This window comes from Phaethon aethereus (genome assembly GCF_964289735.1).
Source record: "Phaethon aethereus genome assembly, chromosome: 4".
NCBI classification, from domain to species: Eukaryota; Metazoa; Chordata; class Aves; order Phaethontiformes; family Phaethontidae; genus Phaethon; species Phaethon aethereus.
The window spans coordinates 76,800,499-76,822,438 of NC_138578.1; the positions used below are offsets into that span (position 1 = coordinate 76,800,499).

The following is a 21,940-nucleotide window of genomic DNA, read 5'->3' on the forward strand; positions in this document are numbered from 1 at the left end:
ATACCGACACTCTCAGGATAGTGCAGAAATCACAAAGAAACACCACATACCACAAACAACTTGAAGTGTGTTAATTAACTGTAGACTTGCTCTGCAGGGTCTTCCTGCTACATAAAGTTGACAATAAACATAACAATACTAATCAGTTAAAGCCCACATCTCCCAAGTGCTGCTACTCATTTTGCTATCTGCCCCAACAGACTATCCTTACATATTAAGGGAAGGGCTCCAAGTACAGCCATGAGCACATCCAGCAGCAACAGCCCCCCTGAGAGGAAGATGCAGGTCCTGGCATCAGGCAAGTAAGGGAATGACCACCCAGCAATATTAGAAATAAAAAGCTGTAGCTTGTAAGGAGACAACCCTGGTAATGTTAATAACAGCTTATCTGAGATGTCTACTACTGCCCTAATTAAAGCTGACTTCATCATAACCTGTGACCTGCAGCCTCCATCTCTCAAGGCTTTCCATTACAGGCAAGTGGCAGGGCGCTCTCAACTGGTAACTGGAAAGTCAATAGCATCAGACAAATGACATTAAAAAAAAAAATCAGAGATAAGAGTAGCAAGCAACCTGTCCTGCTATTGAGTATGCTGCTTAGCTTGTCTGCAAGAACAGAATCACTCCAGCTCCTTTAAAAAGCCAAACCTGAATTTCCTTTTTTTTGTATAACTAAATTAAAAATTCATCATCAGATTGTTCCATTTGCAAATAAAGTACAAAACAACCATAAAAACTGGCTCATTATTCACTGTCAAGATTAGTAATTGGCTTGGTTTACTGCCAACATTTAGGAAGTCCTCTAAAAGTTCACACCAAAAAGCAAATGTCTCCTACAAGGAGGGCCTATAGGTGGCTGTTGACAGGATATGACATCTAGTCTGCTTAAACTTTTAGTTTTTACTTTATAGCATTTGTGACAGGTCAAGTTTTATTACAATCTTGTGTCTCTGGAATGTTTCAAGTGAGACAGCAGGGACTGCAAAACAGAGACATGGGCCATGCTGACCCCCACCAGCAAAGCCAGATGATGGTTTTCTTAGACAAGAAAAAGGTGGTTTGTTGGTTTTTTTTTTCCTTTGAGTGACACATGAAAGTGTTACACAAGACACTGTTCCCTACCAGAAGCAGCAACTGACCTTAAGTATTCATGAACTTGTCAGTTTATTGACATTTTCTACAAAAGATACAGCAAATAATATGCAAGACAAGTGCAAATCAAAGTTTTATTTTTTCCCCACATACATAATTAAAAGAGTGAACACAACAAGACAGGAAGTCAGAGACTAGACATATTTACAAGACAAACAAGGTATCAAATTTTTTCCATCTTCAGGATCAAGTCATCACAGATTTTTGTTAGTTCATCATTTTCTTTAGTCTATTGAAGACAAAAAAAAAAGTAGTGAGTTTCAGGTATGCCTAAGCTATGCTATATGCATGCAGTGAGCTGAGTTGCAACAAGTCACATTTGCCAACACATGGAATAGGAAGTCCATTTACATGGTAGTGACTCATGCCAGTTTACTTTAAAGGACAAGCTACTTTGTAGAAGGTCACATGGCAACCATGAGAGCCTCAGGAAGTGAGCCAGAATCCACTACACTGTCTGTACTACTTCCACACATTTTCCCATAATATTTCTCTAGATGAATTGGTCTCCACATAACTTTCAGACTCAAAGTCTTTGTGTTATATACACACTGAAATTTGAGATAGTGACAGTTTAGATTAACTTTCACAAGACAGACAACTCTGTAAGATGCTTTGATACTTTTACTGACATGTGGCAATAATGTCTAGTTTGTATAATTCCTTACATGGTCAAACCATTTTAATAAGAGCTCTTAACATAAATGTTACTGTATTTATAACAGGAACAAAACTAGTTCTGTGTTAAATGGCTTGTCTCATCTCTCGAGTTACAGGCCTACTGTTTCCCCAGCTATGCAAACCTTAGCCATAAGCCTGAAGACTACCACAAACATGTGACTTTTCCCTAACAAAAATGTGTCAGAATTATCTATTTTTGAGTCTTCAATGCTGGCAGAGATACAACCATGATGCAGTAAAACTAATAGCATGCATTTCCAGCAATATGACTTTTAAACCTCAAAAAGCTTTTTCCTTTGAAAGGTTCTAACAAAAGGAACTGATGTGCCTTTACAGAACATTTTAAGACCTTATCTATGCAATAAGAAATGCTGCAATCAAATACAAGGATTAATGGGCTGAACAATATTGAAAAAGTTCAATCAGTACAAAAAAGAGTCTGTATTAGTGATAATAGCTTACAAGTCACATGGTTATGAACAAGCTGAACCAGACAGTTATTCAAGATTCATTCTCAGATTCTGTTCTGGGACATAAATTTAAGCTTTAGACCACCATCTCCTTCAGTAGTTCAGATAACCTTACACAGTAGCCTGGATTGATCAGCGCTATAACCCATTTAATGGGAACAAACCTTTAACTCTAAAAAAAAAATCTAAACACACAGAAGAGTCTTGACATAATAGGGTTGTGCTATAAGTTTCAATGCATATTTCCCAAAGCCTCCCAGGACAGGAGCCATTAAAACCAGCACAGTTAGCATGGCTACTTCTAGCACTGGTACAAGGCAGTTCTTGACCTAGTCAAAGGCAATAGCTTGAAGAGACTTACTCATGGCATTTTGACTAACCTTTTGTTCAAGGCTCCTCTCTAAAGACTGGATCCTCATTTGTTCTTTGCGGAGACTGGCTTGTAGTGCTGCAGTCTCTGATTTAGCTTTGCTTCGTACCTGCGCAATTTCCTCATTTGCTCTGAAATGGAAGCAAGATGGTGTTTACATCTCCCTTCAGGCAGCACAGCAAAACTGTTTATAGAGTCACACTAGATTCTTGTACTTTGGATTAATCCCCAAACTAAAAATCTTTTAAGCCAAGTTTTGGCACTAGTGAACTACATTTTAGAGCAACTGTGAAAACAATGTATTTCACTCCCAGTACTTGGCTTCTTGACATGGTACTTACTGATGCAGCTTTTCTTCAGCATGTGCCTTCAGTGCCTGGTATCTCTGCTCCTCTTTTTTAATTCTGGCCAGGTATTCTTCAGCACATTTTTTCAGAGCTTCTTCATTCTGTCACAAGAACAAGAAGCTTAGTTACCTTTTTATGGCCTAGTAGATGGAAGAGTCTTTCCACTTCACAAAGGAGATATTTGACTACACCGATGTGGCAGTATTTGCTCATCAGAACAACAGGAACAACTGTGAAGTCCCACAGACCTACACAGGAACTAAAGTTCCTCCTTTCAACTCTCTTAACTTTACAAACATTTATTCACCTCATTATCCCTCCCAATATACTCTATTTAGTAGCAAACTTTGCTAAAGGGGAAAGGTCACTGAAACTAAGGTCATTAATCAGCTTTGTCTTAGCTTGCAATTGTCCTAAGCATAGCTAGAAATCCATCCACATCAGAGAATCTAAGGAGAGATTCGGGCTTTGGACCCTAACATAAATGAATCCAACATTAACCATGAGAAAGTTACCTTGGTAGGCGCAGACACTATGACACCTTATTTTATTAGCTATTATAGCAAGTTGGAACTGTTTGAAACAAGTACTAAGATTCCCTACTAACTCCAGCTCTTGAATTTAGCAACTCTGTCTCCAAGTGATGCTTTAACTCTATGCTAAGGAAAGGGCTTCTTAATTTAGGGTGGAGAGATAGAAGGGACACAAGATGAACAAAGTCTGACACGTTAGTAAAACAGAAGCTTAAGTCCCAAGACAGACATTATACCTGTTTCTCAAACCTAGGCTACCATGAAACTTGTAACAAGCTAGTTATAAGCTTGAGTAAATAGGGAACATTAAAGGATAATCTGAAGAAAGAATATCTGAAGGCAATCTTTTTAAGCACCAATTGAATGAATTTTTATGCATTTCATGCAATAAGAAACCATAGCTCATGCTCATTAGCTTCATTCCTCCAGTCCCTGAAGATGCTGCAAAATGGAGGCCTGACTTTACCAAGGTGGGGTTTTTTTAAGCTAAAAAACACCCAATTATCATTTTGACTTGTAATAGTCAAATCCTCTTCAGCATAAATTCAACATGATGTAGGGCACAAGCTGCCCTTACTCAGCAGTTGCTACCTGAGCGTCTCCATTATCAACAGAAAAATTATATGTGTGCAGCAAGAAACAGCACATTCTTCTGTTTGAAGAAACTTTGGCTTTTAACAGAGACATCATTATCATACTTCAAGCCAGCCACTAAATACAACAAACCAGTAATTCTTTAAATATTTAAATAAACAACAACTTAGCACCTGGTTTTACAGGTACTGCCTATACTAGCTAATTAATGGTTGCTCTAGAAATTCATCATTTCCTCTCCACTAAGTCTCATTTATCTTGGAATATTATTTGCATTATAGCATCTTACTTTGCGGTAACCCTCTAGCACTTCTTTCTGCTTTTCAAATCGTTTGAAGAGTTCAGAGAAAGATTTCTCCATAGAATTCAGATCTGAAATAACTTGTTGCTTCTCATCCACCATCCTCTGCATTTCTTTCTTTGAAAATTCCTTCTGCTTCTGAGCATCCTCTAAAGAAAGTGGAGTTAACAGGGTTACAGTCATGATAGTTATTGCATTAGCATAGAACTAGTTCCACAGTATGGACAGATAACCCACACACCTTCAATTCTTCCTCTTAAGCAAGAAAGGATTCCATAGTGTAGCCTCTCCTCCGCAAGGACACTGTATCTTTGCTTTTACGGAAACAGTCATAGTCTCTTTTTTTTGCCACATACTACCTCACACCAACCCTAAGGCCATTAAAGACCAATTATAAGGTGCTTGTCCAAAGCACTGTTTCTCCTGCAATGTAGTCAAAATACAACACCTAAGTCTACCATAACAGGAGCCTCATTGTGATAGAAGCAAGGAATCAAGAAAATATTTGTTTCCATTAAATACACAGAATAGCTGGAAGATCTGGAGGAGTCTGGGATAACAAGCCAAACTAGCATAGCAAACTCTTTCAGGACAAATTTTTGTTAGCACACCCAAGCTATGTTTCCCATAGGTTTAAAGAAGCACAAAAAAGCTGACATAGATTTAGTTCTTTTAAGGAGACTAAGCAATGCACAGATTTGGCTATTCAGCTTTGAACTAGGAGAATGTACCTATACAAGAATTTCATTCAATGTCTTCCTATCTTTGAAGCCACAAACTTGACTGATGCAAAGGCCAGATGTGTCCAGCAAGAACTGCTATTGACATCACTTGAATGAGGTCAGATAATAAACAGTTAAACACAAGGTGCAGATAACTGAATCTGCCAGTTTTAGTAAACCCACAGCTCACACTCCACTGGAGAATAAGAAAGTTAGATGTATTCACACCTGATTCAGGAAGTCATCATTACCTACAAAGTGATAACATGTCTGTATGAATACACATAAGCGTTACTCTACCTCGTCTGAAACCTTACACTCACCCTGGAAGCTCTTGAAATACTAATGCCATCAGAAGTGAGAGAGTACTAACTTCAATTAGTAACCTTAGGTTAAGCATGCCCCATGCCCTCCAAGCCATTCAACAGTGTAAATATGGAACTTACCCATCATTTGTGTTATTGTACCTTCAAACTCAGCAACTATTTTTCTAAAAAAACATGAAAAACAACGTTGAACATAAGTTAGAAAAAGCAGCTGGAGTAAGTAGATATAAAAAAAAATCAAGACAGATTCATACCCCATTTCCTTATATTCCATATGAAGCTTATCATACTTCTTTTTCCATTCCTGTGTCTCCAACTGTTTCTCTTGAACCTTTGAGGGAAAAAGTAAGCCTTTATTTCTTGCATAGGAAGAGATACAAGATTTGATGCTCAGTCTAAAGGGCAGCTTAGGTATACTTATAAGTTGATATGAAGAACAATAATTTTGAATCTGTTAAGCAGTTAGAATTTAAACACAATTTGAGTCAAAAATGATGTAGATTGATAATTAGATTTTGCATACATGATTCAGTGTTACCAGTCTCAAATGGGAAGTCAGAGATAACTCGGTCCATCTCTTGGCTACTCTTATTCATCATCAATATGTAGGTCATTGTTCCTTGGCCAGTAATGTTCTCTCAAGAAGTAATATTCTCTCAAGTGACACATATTTCCTTTTTATTTACAAGGCAGACAAAATAAGCCACACAAATCTGCTAATCTTAACACAGGAAAGAGCAAATACAGCAAATACCAGAAGGCTATTCTAGTCAAGATCAAATTGCTGTTTGAAGTAATTTTTATTCAACACTCCATCCTTCTCCTGCCATGTTTCCAAATTTGAAGAATTCTCAGTTCATTTAAAAATATTTCACATCAGTCAAATTAAAGCAGAGGTCACAGTAACAGTATTAAGCAGTATAAGCACTCTTTGCTAAATGCTTTGTGCAAACCCCACGGACTTAATTTTGTCCTGAGGTTTCTATTAAGAAGTGTAATAGTGATAGTTGACTGCAGTGTGAGAGGCCTTCAATGACTACAGAGACCCAAAATACACAAAACCACCTGGAATTTTAAACAAGAGAAGATGAGAGCAGATGATTACTGCTGATTTCCCCTCAAAGTTGCATGGTATACTGTAGTAAACTGATTTTCAGTATTCAGAGTAAACACATTTTAGGTGTATTGTAATATTTCAGATGACAGGAGGTGGGGCACAAGTAAAAAAGAATGTGCCAAAAGATAAAGAATTAGAAATAGTTAGACTAGAAATAAATGTTACAAAAGCAGAAGTGTTTGAAGATGGAAACCAGCTAGAAGCTTTCATTTGCAAACTAAGAAAGTGTTCAGTAGACCCAAAAAAGCATAGTTTCATGAAGTGTTGTATTTGCCCAGAAGGAAAACAGTTGGGTTTTTTCCTCTCCTCCTACTCTTGAGTAGTTTCACCAAAAAAAGTCATCCTCAAGTTTAGTCTATCTTCCTTTGAGGTTAATACAGTAACACCAAGGATTTTTATTTGTTTATTTTTGTTTAACTAACACACAGCTGGAGTCACCCAGTCACACCTGTCCTGCTACAACTATGCTTGCATGTTTAAAACAGTTGTTTGAAACAAGAGGTTACAGCACCTATTTGAAGGTATTACAAGCTTTACCCCCTGTTATTACATAAATTCTTCATTTTAGATCAATGCACTAACAGTTGTCCCCTGTCAAAGCTGCACTTGTTTTCCTGTACTATACAATATGCTGGGTAAAAGTGTCCTCCTAGATGACAGAAAGCAAGAGTTACTCCTAGAAAGGCTAGTATTTTTTTAGTCTAAAGGGAAAGAATAACTTAAGCAGCAAATAATCACAGGTCATCTTCATTGTGTCCTTAGTGTTGCTGCCTCCAGTATAGCTAGTCAGGAATTTTCAATGCTCCATTTACTTCTGAAGTTAATTTTGAAGTGACACAATTAGCTTCAAGGACATTTATGTTTAAGTACTCCTCTTACATTATTTAGTATTTGTAAGGTTACATAACCCAGAAGCCATAATTAACCAAGTACTCAGATTTTTTTAAGTGAGTGGATACATTACTCCCCTTTGCATCAGTAAGATGGGGGTTCAAAAGCAATTTCTGTAGTGATTTGGCTACCAAACATGCTTGAAATCCCACTGACTACTTTGCTCTTCCACTAATGTTGTTTTCCTCCAGCATGAGCTCCAGATCTCACTTTTATTTTATTAGCTGGACATACTGTTGTGCCACCCCAGCTTACAAGAAAAATTGATCACTGTACTGAACTGACATTACAATTATTTCCTTAAAACAAGATGAAGCTGTATCAGAAGTTGCTCCCTCACATTGGCAAGAACAGGCATTTCCTGTCTAGTTTAACAAAGATTATTCAGATCACTGATATTAAGCCTAACAACTGCATCTGATAATGGATGCTTTTTAATACTGACCAGTTCTAAGGCAGAACCTGACTAATAGTGCTTTACTATATTTCCTTGGATAGTAGCTCTGAAGAGTTCTACACCTTCTGCTCCTATCAAGTACAGACCAACCTTTACAGAATGAGATGCTTACATCAAGTACGGTGGAAAGAATTATCAAGTATAGAGATTTATACTAGATAATCTAAACACAAGGGTCTTTCAAGGCTATGCAAAGTTCTTCTTTGGAAGGGTCACCATACCTCTCTCTTAACCAGTTCAACAGCTGCATCCATGTCTTTTTGGCTATATTTTAGCACATCTATAATAGCATCCACTGCAGTGTTTGTGGAAGCAGCAAAAGGGTGTGGAGGAACATCACTAGTCAGGGAGTCTGGAATTAGGGAACCTGTGTCCTGTGAGGAGAAGTAGAGTTTCAGATTCCTATTTTCATGCCATTGATTAGCTTTATGCAGATTATTCAATGCTAAATCAACATATTTTACTTAAACACCCAAGATACCTCCATAACTTTGTAACCATAACTTACTTTCTTTGTAGATATTTAAGAACTATGTATCTTTAAGGTGTAACAGAAACTGCTATCCACCTATTACAGCTATCAGAAACAAAGCAGATGACACCATGCTGTTCCCCAACAGTAAAAAAAACCCCACCACCATTTCAGGATGAACTATCATGTGCAGACTTGTTCATAAAGGCTGTTCAGACTATAAGTTTTCAACTGTATAGCATCAAGTTTAATCAAAGAAGTGCTTTTCATCCCAGAATTGCAATTAAAAAACAAGCTTGTCTTATTCTTATGGCTGCATGAAAAAGATTGCTTGATTAAATAATTCTTAAAAACATCTCAAATTCCCCTAGACCACATGCAATGCCCCCAGTTTCCACAAAAAGAGAAAATGAAATCCATCAAAACGTTCAACTTTAATATAAGTGAGTATCCAACCTGTTTTTTAAAATAACAGTTTAAATAGGCATTAAGTATTCTGCAATCCTTAGAATATTTGCATAAGTCTTAAGTCCAGAACCTAGACGATCCCTTTCCCAAAATATGTACATGAAACCTGATACCATTCCAGACACCCTTACAGAAGTTGTAAATGTTCCCAGAAGATCTAGTCCTTTTGGTTTTTCTTCACTTTGCAGACACACTGCAGGTTTTTCAGCTTCCTCAAGCAATTTACTTAAATCAGCAACAGGACTAAAAATGAACAAACATACACCATTATATTCAAGCGCTGCCTTTGTTTGTAAAGCTATGTACTACAGTATAGAATAAGTCAATACCTACCCACACTGAAGTGGAGCTGTCATGATATTCATATTTGCTTCAATAGTACCAGAAATGGGTTTTCTTGGACTATCTCTCAACAGAGGGTCAAACTTCAAATACAGCGACTGTTTCCTCAAGGCAGACTCTTTGAACTGAAAGAGTTCATAAGTGTCATAAACGGGCAGGTCTGCTGCTTCATACCATAACACACACATAAATAATCCTCTGGAGAGAGGGTGAGCCTATTCTTCAGTGGCCAGAGCATTGTTCTCAGGAGAAAAAATTATGTAAGGGAACTCAGTGCCCACACACTTAAGTCCTTATGTAATGTCAAGTGAAATCAATCTGCACGCAGACAGAACCAAAAGGGCAAACATTTATGAACTATTCAAAACCAGAAGACAACACCAAAAGGGGAGGACAGTACTGTAAGCTGAATGAGCAGTGTATGTCATTCTCTGTCTTTGCTTATACAAGGACAAACACATTGTGATCAAAAACAGTTTCAATTCAGTGTATTCACTGTATATTCAGAGCCACTCCTACTCCAGACCAAAGCAGGAGAAAGAATAACCTACCTGAACCAATTAAAACATGACATGCCCAATATAGAGACAGAATTCCTGAAACTGCCCATAAAACAAGAGCAGCTTAGAAAAAAAAATAATTTTTCAAAACAATGATCCTGCACTTTCAAACCATTGTGTTCTTACAGCTTTGGTAACCAGACAGGTGAAACATAACCCACCTTAGTTTCACCACTATTAAAGAAAAATAGCACCTTTGTAAACTGAAAGCATAAGACCTCCAAACCTTAGCAGAATTAACACTACATTTCCTTCCATCACCACCCCCTGCCCAGCCTTGTAGACACATTCCTTTGGAATAGAACCTGTATTTCTGTGGACAAGTTCAAAGCTAAGTTAATTCATGAATACTTTTAAGGTCTGACAGTTTCATTTTCCTTTCCTCTCCCTTCTGCCAGGGAGGCAAAAAACACATTTCAGTCACACTTACTGATGAAGTCCCAAACTGTTCCAGATAGTCTATTTCTATGCCCATTCCTAGAACTGGAAAAGAAGGAAATGGTACAGTGAAGATGCAAGTACTGTCACATTGTCTTACAGTGAAGCATCCATAGACAGAAACAGATAGGTATGTGTATAAAGCAAATAAATCCCTGCTCCCATGTCATGAGCTCAAGTTTTTCATTTGCTAACAATATTGTATTTCTAACTTGAGCTGAAAAAAATAACATAAATCAAGCAAAGATTTCTAAACTAAGCAATCTTACAGCTTCCATTTGTCCTCAAATACCTGTAAAAACATGTAGAATTGAACACACAGTTGAAGAACTTTGGCTCTACGGTTAAACTGGCAAGCCCACTCAGATATTCTACTCTTTTATACAACACCCAAAAGAGTAAGATAGGCAATCTCACCATTAAAATTAGCACACAGTTCATGTTTGAACAATGAAGTTATGACCATTTCTTAATATATTGATTTCACTCAGGTATTAAGGTAAGTGACAGACTGGATTGCAGTCAAATAATTTGCTCATATTTCCACTCAATGCTCCTACAAAGGAATAACCCTTCCAAGTTAAGTCACAGCTATGCAGTAAGCTTTCAAGGCAAGTATGCAAGTGCAGAAAGACCATCCACACTGCAGTATGAAATCAGTATTCAAGTAGTGCTAAGGCCTGCAGTAATCTAGAAGACTGAAATACAAACAGTTGCATAGCTCTAGTGCTCTGAGTTTATAAAGTCCTTAATACCAGAAGTGATTTTAAGGAAGCATTTTTGAGCACAGAAAACCACCACTGAAACTCTAAGAAGGTTTGTACCAGCCTAAATTTCATCCTTCCAGGCAGCTAAATGCTAACAGCCAGCTTTTTGAGTTTAGCTTTATCCAGAGAAAGTCACAAATAAGCTTAGGTACATCTCCCACCTCTGCTAGTCATTGTAGGTTTTACAGTGCTTTCAGAAGAGCAAAATGAGACACAAAAACTAGAATCAATGCAAAAACTGATGTAAAGAAGTATTTACACAGAGGGTATTGTAACGATGTATTTTCAGTCTATTTTAAAGAAATGTCCTTACCTTCTGATGATGGTCTGAAGAGCTCTTCAGGTTCAGTGCTACCTGTCTGCTCATCCGCTGGTATTTCAGGTCTGTGGGAACTAGGTTTAATTTCATCTACAGACATTGACTTTTTACCACTGTCAGCAGAAACCAAATTATCTTGAGAAGGGACATTAGCTGGAGACATTTTAGATGGGCTCATTTGCTTCTCCTGAAGAGAAAAACACAATCCTTTTTACTGTTCAAATGATGATTTAAATGTAATGAAAGTCACAATAATGATCAAATTGGTTTGTCATAAACTAGCTGGGCAACCAGCATAATAAACCAAGAGTTCACAAGCATAGAAACTAAACTACCAACACTGAGTACTGCTCATATTATACAGGAGTCACTTTTTTTAGAGTCCACACCCTTATGTTTGTCCTTTATATGTGACTGCTGATCAAAAAAGATACTAAATACCAAGGTACCAATTTGGCTGTCTCTGATGTTACCTTCAAAAGACAAGTCTGCACAGTTGATATTCTTTCTAGAGCTGTTAAAGATGCATGAAACACTAATACTTAGACAAAATATCAAACATGGGTTTGACAAGTTAAATAAAAAAACTGTTTCATGGAACAACTTGGTAAGAACCGGCTATGTTTCCGATACCTTACCATAGCTATCTCTCCTGGAAGTTCAGCTTCTGCTTGAACTCCTAGCTTGTCTTCTACCACAGTTAGTTTGCTGATTTCCCTAAAGAAAAAAAAAAAAATCAAAATTCAAGTCACACAGACAGTTCTGAATTCTGTTTACGAGATATACTGAAGCACTGAACAAAGTAAGCTTATTTGAAAGTTTCTACTGCCACAGTACAGGAAGCTTTAAGGAGGGTAGGGGTATCAATTCATTGTCTTGCCTGGTGACAACTTAGGTGACAAAGCTGTCCCCTCCATCAGAAGGAGTGCTGTGACTTTGTTTCCAGATAGCAGCATCACTTATTCCTATTCACTTAACACTGTTCTCTTATTTCCATTTGTTAAGCCTTTTTTTTTTTCCCCCAAGACAGGCTTTTCATTTAATTAAGAACAGAATTACAAGCAGCCTGCTACTCTTTCCAAAGTAATGCAGTGATTATTGGTGTAAAGCACAGAACCTCATTAGAGAATTCCAATACTTTAGTTACTGCTGACAGCACAAACTTAACTTTTCATCTTGTTAAATAATAGCTGATCACATTACACAGGGAGCCAGAGAGCAAACATTTCTGTCAAACGAACATCTTGTGCCAGTTCTAGTAAGCACCTGTCTACAGTAATGCTGACATTTTAATAGTTAGACTTACTAGGAAAGGCAACACAACATCTCCCATTCTCAAACAAGTTTTATGGGGTGCCAAAAAAAATCATAACTTTAGTGACAGGTCTTTTTATTGGAGATAGCATTCAGATACTAAGATGATGCAAGGAAGAAACAGCACCTCAGAGTTGAGCCAGGACACTAAGCAATCAGAACTCTTTAATCCCTTCACATGCTGCATGATGTGAAATGATGCTGATGCCTACTTAGGTGTTTCTCAAGACAGCAGCAGTCCCCTGATTCGCCATGTTTTACTCTAATCTTGGAGGAGTGGGGAAAGAGCCACTTGACCAAGATACTAATGCTCTTCCTCTATAAGTCTGTTACCTGCCATTCCTCCAGATTTAAAAACACCTTTTGCCCATAGCTAGCCATCTCAGCATGGTTTCCCCAATGAGATCTTTGCTGTTGCAACATATTGTGTTAAAGGTTACAATGTGCAACAGACTCAGCCAGCCTCAGTAGTCCTCCAGGAGGTAGGAATCAACTACTTAAAGATACCACCTAACTGTTTTCCTCACATTAGTTCAAGGTGCTTCTGCATTCAGCTAGAGATTTACTTACAGACTTCTGGGTTCTCTTTTTTCAACAGTTTCACAGGTACTTGTTCTGTTATCCTGTTGCACTGGAAGAGGCTTCCTTCTTGCTGATGTAGTATCTTGTTCCTCTTCCAGGTGAACTTTCTGAGGGCTAGGTTTAGAACGCTTGGGTGAGGTGGAAATTTTCGAGCCTCCTCCAAATGGATTAAAGTTTGGATCATCAAGTTTGTCCCAGTCAAACTTATAAGATGCTTTGGGAACAGGGATTTCATCTTCCACGTTACTTTTATTTTGCACTTCAGTATTCTCTGGTTTTGTTTTGGTAATAGGAGTTTTTTTGGAAGGTGGCTTAATTCCAGGTCTTTTACCTAGTTTCTTAGGAGGTGGCTTTCTAGCAGTGGTATTATCAAAGTCAAATTCCAGTTTTACTGGTCCAGCCTTGGTGACACCAGGCTTTTCTGCAGGTTCCCCTTTGGAGATGGCCAGCTCTTCTGCAGGCTTTGACTCTTCTGCAGAGGCTTTCTCTGCTACTGAAACATTCTGAAGCTTTGATTCCCCAGTTTTAGAAAAATTAGTTACATCAGAACTACTGGGACCTAAGTTGCCAGCTAACTGTACAGGAGGTGTAGGTGCCTCTGCTAGTTCATCTAAATTATCTATTTGGTTCACATCTGTGGAAGCAGACTTCGCATCCTGCACAGAGTCACCGATCGCTTGCTTAGGGGACAGCTTGGATTTGTTAGATTCCAGCGCTCTCAGTACAGATTGTTTTCCAGAGAAGAGAGCCTTCTCTTCACTTGAGCACTCTGTACTTGCTGTGGTTGAAGCAAAAGAAGCTGTATCATCCAGAAGAGAATCATTACTTTTTTCAGGTTTTTTCTCAGGACTGCTAGATGCTCTTACAGGAGACTTTTGCAGATTTCCAGGAGAATGCTGCAACTGCACTGAACTTTGAAAGGGATTGATGTCATTTAAGTTATCAAAATCAAGATTGTAGGAACCTCGACTCTTCACTGGCATCTCATCATCTGGGTAAGGAGCCGCACTGACCTTCTCTGGCATTTGTGTATTTAACTCTGTATTATTAACTTCAGCCTTTCGTTGACATGTGCTGCATTTAAAAAACAAGTCAGATTACACATGCTATAGCTTTTTTTAGACATCATTTGAAATAGTCTTTAGCAAGATGTTTGCACAAACAGCTTTGTATGCTCATAGTAGTCTGATTTTCTGTCACAAGGCAGCTGACAGCAAAAGAATATCATAACAGCAAGAATTCAATTGTCACCTAAACAGTCAGAAGTTATGAGCTCTGGTACACATGAACTATAAGGAGATCAATCCTTGAAACTAGTCAGTATTCTTAAGCTATCTGTTCTACATAGTTATGCTACCTTATGCCAGTCATCACTAGAAACTGCTCTACGCAGCACAGCATATGGACTTCTCCATTTCACTAGACAGTGAGATATACATTGCTTAGGAGGAGATATTAACAGTAAGCAGCTCAGAGGCACAACCAGCAGTACATATTCATGTAGATTCATCTATGAGTCATGACAGACTCACAAGTCTAGGACCAAACCAAGTCATGATTCAGGTTCTCCCATTCTAGTCATTCCTTTGTCTGGTCATTCTGGTAGATATTTTTCCCCTGAAAGTATGCACCAGCATTTCATCTCTGACGGCCTACATACCAAAACAGAACCTGGTCTTCAGGCACTCTAAACTCTGTACAAAGCAGAGCTGAAGAGCAAAGCTGTATTCAGGAAAATACTTCTCCAGCAAGAGCAAGTTAAGATTCTCTAGAAATAGAAATAGGTTAAAGAAAGAGTATGTGTACTCACTACTGCTGGGTATTCTACAAGTTATTGCTCTCCACTTCATTTCCTCAAACTCTACTCTGCTTTTGAGGCTTAGCCTCAGAGTACAGAGAGTTAAGCCATTACTTCCTGAAACAGGATTTCCTCCCATTGTTTTGTCCCTTCGTAAAGTTATTATTTCTATTTGCCATCCATATCTGCTGCACAACAGAACATGATTAAAAGCCACTCACTAAAAACACCACTTCGGTAAACTCGAAAGCAAAGCCGGAGATAAGAGTTCAGGAAGTCCTTCTCACCCGGTTTGAGTGCCTCTTCCCTGCAAGAGTTCAGCCCCAGGCTTGTTCAACTACTCAGGCCCCTCCCATCCTCCTTCAGTGTTTAACCTAATAAATGCCAGCCAAGAGCAAGACACCTGCTTGAAACTTGAATTACTTAAGAGTAGTCAAAAGCAACACCCTTCAGCAACATCCAGTCCTCCAGCTTATTTGCTACAAAGAAATACTTACATTTTAAAAGCAGAAAGGACATGTATAGTAAAAGCAGTGTCTTGACACATAATTATGCCCTAGCTAATACCAATTCAGTGCTAGTCCTTTTAACTCACTTGAACCTTATATGTACTAAATCTTCATTTATTTGTGTGAGCAATAAGTTTGAGGCATATATGCAATTAAGTAATTTAATTGTGGTGGCTAGCTCAGAAGTACTTTTCTAAACTATAAATGCAAGTTAACAGTTGAAGCAAATCTATACATTTAAAGAACATTTAAGTGTTCCCATCTATTCTCCCCTTCCCAAAAACAAGAATAGGGGTCAAATGAAAGTATTGGGTAGTCAGAAAAAAGCAAAAGGATTATTTCCTTGCAGAAGGCAAAGCTAAGATTTGAGAGACTTCTTGCCACTGGGAATTATGTCAGGTGTTTATAGTGTAAAGTTTTAAAAAGGGCTAAAAAAAGTCAGTAACAAAAGTATGCATTGAGGCCTATTAAATAATATCATAACATTGTATTATTACCCCATTATAACAGTATTTCTAGTAAAGGAGAGTTGCAAAACCCCAAACTGGAACACTGTGGACTTTGTGCTCTTCTCTAGACAGCTACCATGAGACACTTTGAGACCCAGGCTGCTAGACTAAAGGCACACAAACTTGTTCTTACTTGGGATTGATGTTATATTTGCTTTGTGTTGCTAGATTTTCTTTAATCTTAATACTCATTGACCTAAGGTGTCAATTCAAGTTAATGCTTCAGAAGATGTTTCTTAAGGAGAATATCTAAAGAGATAAAACTGTACTTAACATACAAGAGGAGAAATGTTAAGGGTTAGCTTTAATGACTAGCTTCAGAATAGTTGTAGTCTCACATGAAAACCTCACTATAGGAAACAGTTTTGTATTCTCTGCCTTATGTGTCTCTTCTCTTAAACTACTTATTCAAATCATAAGTCATCTCTATGAAATCAGTTACTGAGGTGTTAGAAATAGAGTTTGGTATTCAATATTACAACCAGGATGACTGTCATAACTTTTAAGAAAATTTTATCTTTGAAAGAGAGTTAGTGCATCAAAGTCAGCATTAATTTTGGTCCTACTGTGCAGTTTACATCTTGTTATAAAATATAAAACTACATTTTAACTATACAGGTTTATAATGGGGAAAAATTAACTTGAGAATGTCCCACATTGCTGATACTACTAGCGGTGAATACATTACTTACTCAACATTGACGGGTGTAGATAAAAGATCATCCACCAAGGCTGCACTGCAATCATCAAGCGTGAAAGTAGTCTCCAAGGTTTCACTGCAATCATCAAGCGTGAAAGTAGTCTCGAGTTTGTCTGTCATAGTAGGACTTAAGATTTTTCGAGTCTGAGGATCTCTTAGAGGAGTTTGAAAGGTTACCTTTAAGAAAGGGGTGGAGGGGAAGAAAAAGGAAGAACATGAACACCACAATATTTTCAAGCTCCAAATATCATATGCATTCAGTAGCAGAGTTCATACATAGTGAAATAATATAATTAACACAAAAGCACAAGTTTACCTTCATAGCTTTTGCCACACTTTTTGGTGGCAAGTTTTCTTTCTGGGACAGGCGTAGAATGGACGGTCTCCCTGTAGGTTCCGGTGGTGCAAAGAAAAAGCCACAGTCTTCTGCTGTTAGATCATCATTGATGTTTCCTCCGTTTTCTCCATTTTCTGCATTTAAAATCTGCAGACTCATTCTAGAACATCAATACATACAACATCACAGCATGAATGAGAGGGTGTGGTCAGCCAGATGCACTTTCAGATAATCAAAGAAGTTGGAAGCCTGGCACTGGCTAGCAAAGATTAACAGCTTCAAAAGAAGTTTTAGAAGTATTGAAAAATCTTCATATGAAAAGTTTGATCTCAAAAGACTCTGAAAGCATTAAATGCAGCACTGCACAGCCCCTTTGCTTTTGTTAGGGGTCCTGGAAGTTAACTGTTGATATTACACTTTCTACAGTTAACATTATAACCTTACTAATTAAGCTGCCCATCCTTTAAAGGGAGCTCTGTCATTTGCAAGTTTCTTCATTCCAAACCCCTTAAAGCCAGTAGTGACATACAGTCATGTCTCTTGTAATAGGGCATCTAGCTAAGCAAAATTACAGCTTTTGCAAGGGGCTGATGACAATCATTTCTCTATTTGATTCACATGGTCTCATTACTACATCATACATCAGCAAACAACAAAAACAAATTTCATTAGTTAGGGTGTGTTTAGGATCAGTCTCCTGAAAAAATTATTTAGCTTTTTCCTGCACTGTCTGAGGACATGCTGCTTTTGTAAGACACTTAGGAATCCTTTGCATCATAGACATTAACGGTATGCAAATGTGAAAAAAATTGTAATTAAAATGGTATTTCTTAAATATCATTCTTACACTGGACATGCACAAGCTTTAGTGGACCATACTAGTAAGATTAGATCAGACTGTATTTCAAGTGTGAAGGAGTTGAAACTAAAGCTTGCAACACATCCAAGATTAAGGATGAAAATAATTTACAAAATACAGAAAAAACACATTTCAAGTATGCCAGGCAAGCCAGCACATTATAGGTACTTGAACTCTGTCTAACTTTTATTTCCATTGGAGCCTTTACTGTTCAAGATTTAACATCAATACTCATCCTACTGCTATTTCTTTACAACAGAAAGAAACAAAAGCACAAAAAAAGAACCAGAGCACATAAGGCATGTTAAGCAAGATCTAGGCATAACCACTGTCAATGAAGGATGACCCCTGAAAAGCACAGTTAGTTATCTGTCAAACCATTAACAAAGTGATGTGTTCTCTTGTACCACCTATGCAAAATAACCAGTATCAAGTGGAGGAGATGCTGGCTTTCTGCAATGGATAACCATTCCAAATGATCTCAAATGCTGGATTTGGCCAAAGAACTAACCCTTAGCTTGTTTTTCCATCCTCCATGATGCAGTCAAGATTAATCCAGAAAATCAGCTGATGAAGACTCCAAATGATTGTCTTCATTGCCATAAAGAGGTAACAAGAAGACTTACACTGAAAATTTTAAGTTGTGTTTTCAATCTCATGGCCTTTATGTACTCAAATTTCTGTTTTTAAGTCTCTGCACACATTTCTCTACTATTACATTAATCCTTATGGGAAAATTTGCTTCATACTCTCCACTGAACTCAGCTGCTTTGTCTGCAAGCCCAAAACCAGCACTTTTAATCAGCAATGGAATGCAAACAATGGCTACACAAGCAATGGCAAGCAAAGCATGCCAGTATGAGCCTTTTCTTCATTCCTTCTTTATTCTTCATCATATTTATATATAAAATACCTTGGGCTGAAGTACAAGTATTTTTACATTAAAAACTTGTAAAACTTGAAAGGAACTTCATTGCTTTCCTTCATTCCAAACTCAAATTGAGACAACAGATCAAGTGAATCTTTCCCAACTGTAGTTGTTTAATGCAATTACTTCAGAAACAAAGCCTAAGACATGAAAAAGTTGGCAACACCTTCTAAAACAAGCTCCATAAGCAGGGGAGGTTCATTTAGAGACTTTTTCAGGTTTGTCATTGAGCTACTGTGCACCATTGCTAAACCAGATACAGATCATTATGGACAGCATATACATACACCACATTCGCCCAGCATCTTAGATACTAAATTCAAAAAATCAAACTGCTTTCTAGGATTAAATCATTAAAAGTAATTCACCATTTATTTAAATTATTTGCAACCAAGATTCGATCTAGATTCTATTTCCCAAGTTCATTATCTAATAGCTGCGATAAGGTGAAAGGGGAAGGGAGCCTTTAATAAAGACATCTTTTTGTTTAAAGTGGTCAGTGTCCAATGCATGCAAGCAAGTATTGTGAAAGGCAGCAAGTTTTCCAACTATGGCCAAAGTTCACAAAAATAAAACTGCTTCTAGTTTTCGAAGAATATATCCAGGCACAAGGTGTCATTCTGTATTTGAGAATGAATATAAGTTCAATGACATCAGATAATTAAGCTTCAGGTACCTATCATTTGTAAATTGAGGGCTTCATGGCAACTACCTGTTGTTTAATGATCACTGGAGCACAATATCCAAAACACCAATGTCATCTCAAACGCCTGAAAAAAGCCACTAAACATGCAGGGCAAAGATGGAATTTTTCTGCTTAATTATCCTTCTGAACTCCTCCAGCAGCTAAGATGCAGAGCACTTGCTCACAAAGTAACTTAGTACGTGCTGTGAATATATCCGTAAAAACAGACATGGAACCAATTGCTTTTTTTTTTTTTGCGCCAACCTCTCAGTTGAGAGCTAATAAAGACTCTTCTGGTTAACCGACTCCATAATCACGACCTTCCCCTGACCACATAAGTCACCCGACTCTCAACAGACCACTTGAAGGAGGGGAATTCACAGCAGTTTTAGCCAAAACCAGGCTCGAGGGGACAGCAGACGCGGAGCCCCGGCCCAGCCGGCCTCCTTAACCCCCGGAGCCGGCACTCGGGGCTCGCAGCGCGTTGCGGGGGAACAAAAGCCGGCCTTGAGCGGCTCGCTCGGAGGCGGCTGCCGGCGACCTGGGGCCGGGCCGAGGAGGAGCAGCAAGGCCGGGGAAGCACTGTCCCTGCTCGTCATGCACCTAGCCACGCTTTAAATAAAAAAAGAAACCTACACACACACACAAAAAAAACCCCACAACCGACCTTTCCCTCCCTCGGCCCCCCAATTCACCGGGGTGCCCCTCAACACTCCCGAGCCACCCGAGGCCACAAGGGCCCACCATCATCCGCCTCGAAATGCAGCGGGCAGCCCTCAACACCCCCCGGCCACCCAGGCTGCCAGAGCCCCCCTCAGCGCCATAAAGCCCCCTCAAAACGCACAGCGATGCTCCCAAGATCCTCCTGAGCCCCACCTCATCCCCGAATTCATGGGGGAGCCCCTGAGCTCCATCCCCATCGCCCCCAAGCTGTTAGCTCTATTTCATCCCCGAACCCGCAGAACTTTTCCCCAGGTCTCTTAGTCCCAAGCTCACAAAAGTGCCCGTGAGACCCCTCGACAGGAGCTCCCCTACCCCCACACAATCCCCATGCTCACAGAGGGGATCCCCGAGCCTGTGCCCTACCTCCCACACCACCCCGGAGCTCACAGAGGGGGCCCCTGCGCCTGTGTATATGTCCGCCAGCCCCACAACACCACCGAGCTCACAGAGAGGGCCCCGAGCCTGTGCGTGTCCCGTCCCCGTGCCCACCCAGCCCTCCCACACCCAAACTCAAGCGGCGCAGCCCGCAGCTCCGTAGATGACGGGAGCTGCCCCCTCCCCAGCACCCCTCAACGGACCCCTACCTGGCGACGGGGCCCGGCTGCGAGCCCGCAAGGCGCTCGGCTGAGGCGATACTCGAGACCCGACAGACACAAACCCCTCCACCGCTGCAGCCACCACCAAACAACACGCCCTCCTCCACAGGATTTCAAATTTCAACGGCAGCTCCGGCCCACGAATGAGGGAGAGGCATTCAGAAGGCGTCCGCCAATCAGAAAAGCGTCCTGCAGGGGGCGGGGCGGGGACAGCCGCGAGCCTTGGCCGAGGAGTCCCGCGGGAGTGCCCCTCCGCGCGAGGCATGCTGGGAAGTGTAGTGCGGAGGGGTTCGTCATGGCGCCGCAGTGACGTGAACAACAGTTGAACGCCTCAGCTCGTGCACGGCCGTCAGCGAAGTCCCGCTTCAGACCCAGGCTCGGGAATGCGCATAGCGGCTCTGGGGGAAAAACTGCGTGTTCGGTGTGCTTCGGGAAGAGCCACGTGAAGTACCTGTGGTGTTACTGCTAGTCCAAGATCAGGCCCTGCAGGACTTAATTGTCGCTGGGGGCAGAGGCCTGTGTCAGCAAATCCTGAGGTAAAAAATTCCACCCTTTGGCATGAAATATTAGAAAAGCAAATTCTCAATACCTCAACCCTTTTGCAGTGGAAGGAATGAAGTAAGAGGGCTGGCACAAAGTGCTGAAGGCCCATATGGATTTTTACGGACCCCAGTGTATCTCCTGGGCATCCGTCGCCTTGCCTTGTGGCCAGGGGAAGGCCAGGCTGGCACTTGCCCATTCTCACTGCTCTGTGCTACACACACGCTGAATTCCATGCAAAGCAAAACTGGGCCAGAATTTGAGATGTAGGCTCTGATATTATTCTTGTAGTGCCTCCCGCGGAGGAATCGGGTCTGGGACCTACGCCCGGCCAGGCTTTGTAAAAGAGGTCAATGTAGGTAAATCTGGAGTGTCCCCTGAGTCTCAGTCCTGTGGTGAGTTCATGAAATCCTGTTGATACCATTAGGTCTCTTTAAAGGAAATAAAACTTGCTGATGTAGAAATTAATGCAGGATCAGCTCAGAAGCTGGAAAGCTTTTGGGAGAAGAAGGTCCACATTTAAATTTTGGTTC

The 21,940-nt window shown here is 39.8% G+C and overlaps 1 protein-coding gene across 1 annotated transcript; it reads right to left on the reverse strand.

Annotated features, from left to right (window-relative positions):
• Positions 1–880: 880 nt before the first annotated feature.
• Positions 881–17,235, reverse strand: TACC3 (transforming acidic coiled-coil containing protein 3; the record flags this gene model as incomplete). Its single annotated transcript, XM_081998789.1, has 15 exons — positions 881–1,381; positions 2,684–2,804; positions 3,015–3,121; positions 4,437–4,597; positions 5,617–5,660; positions 5,751–5,827; positions 8,183–8,335; positions 9,033–9,144; positions 9,235–9,368; positions 10,234–10,286; positions 11,322–11,514; positions 11,966–12,044; positions 13,212–14,297; positions 16,732–16,916; positions 17,056–17,235. 15 exons carry the CDS (start codon positions 17,233–17,235, stop codon positions 1,316–1,318), a joined length of 2,751 nt encoding a protein of 916 aa, XP_081854915.1. The 3' UTR covers positions 881–1,315.
• Positions 17,236–21,940: the final 4,705 nt, after the last annotated feature.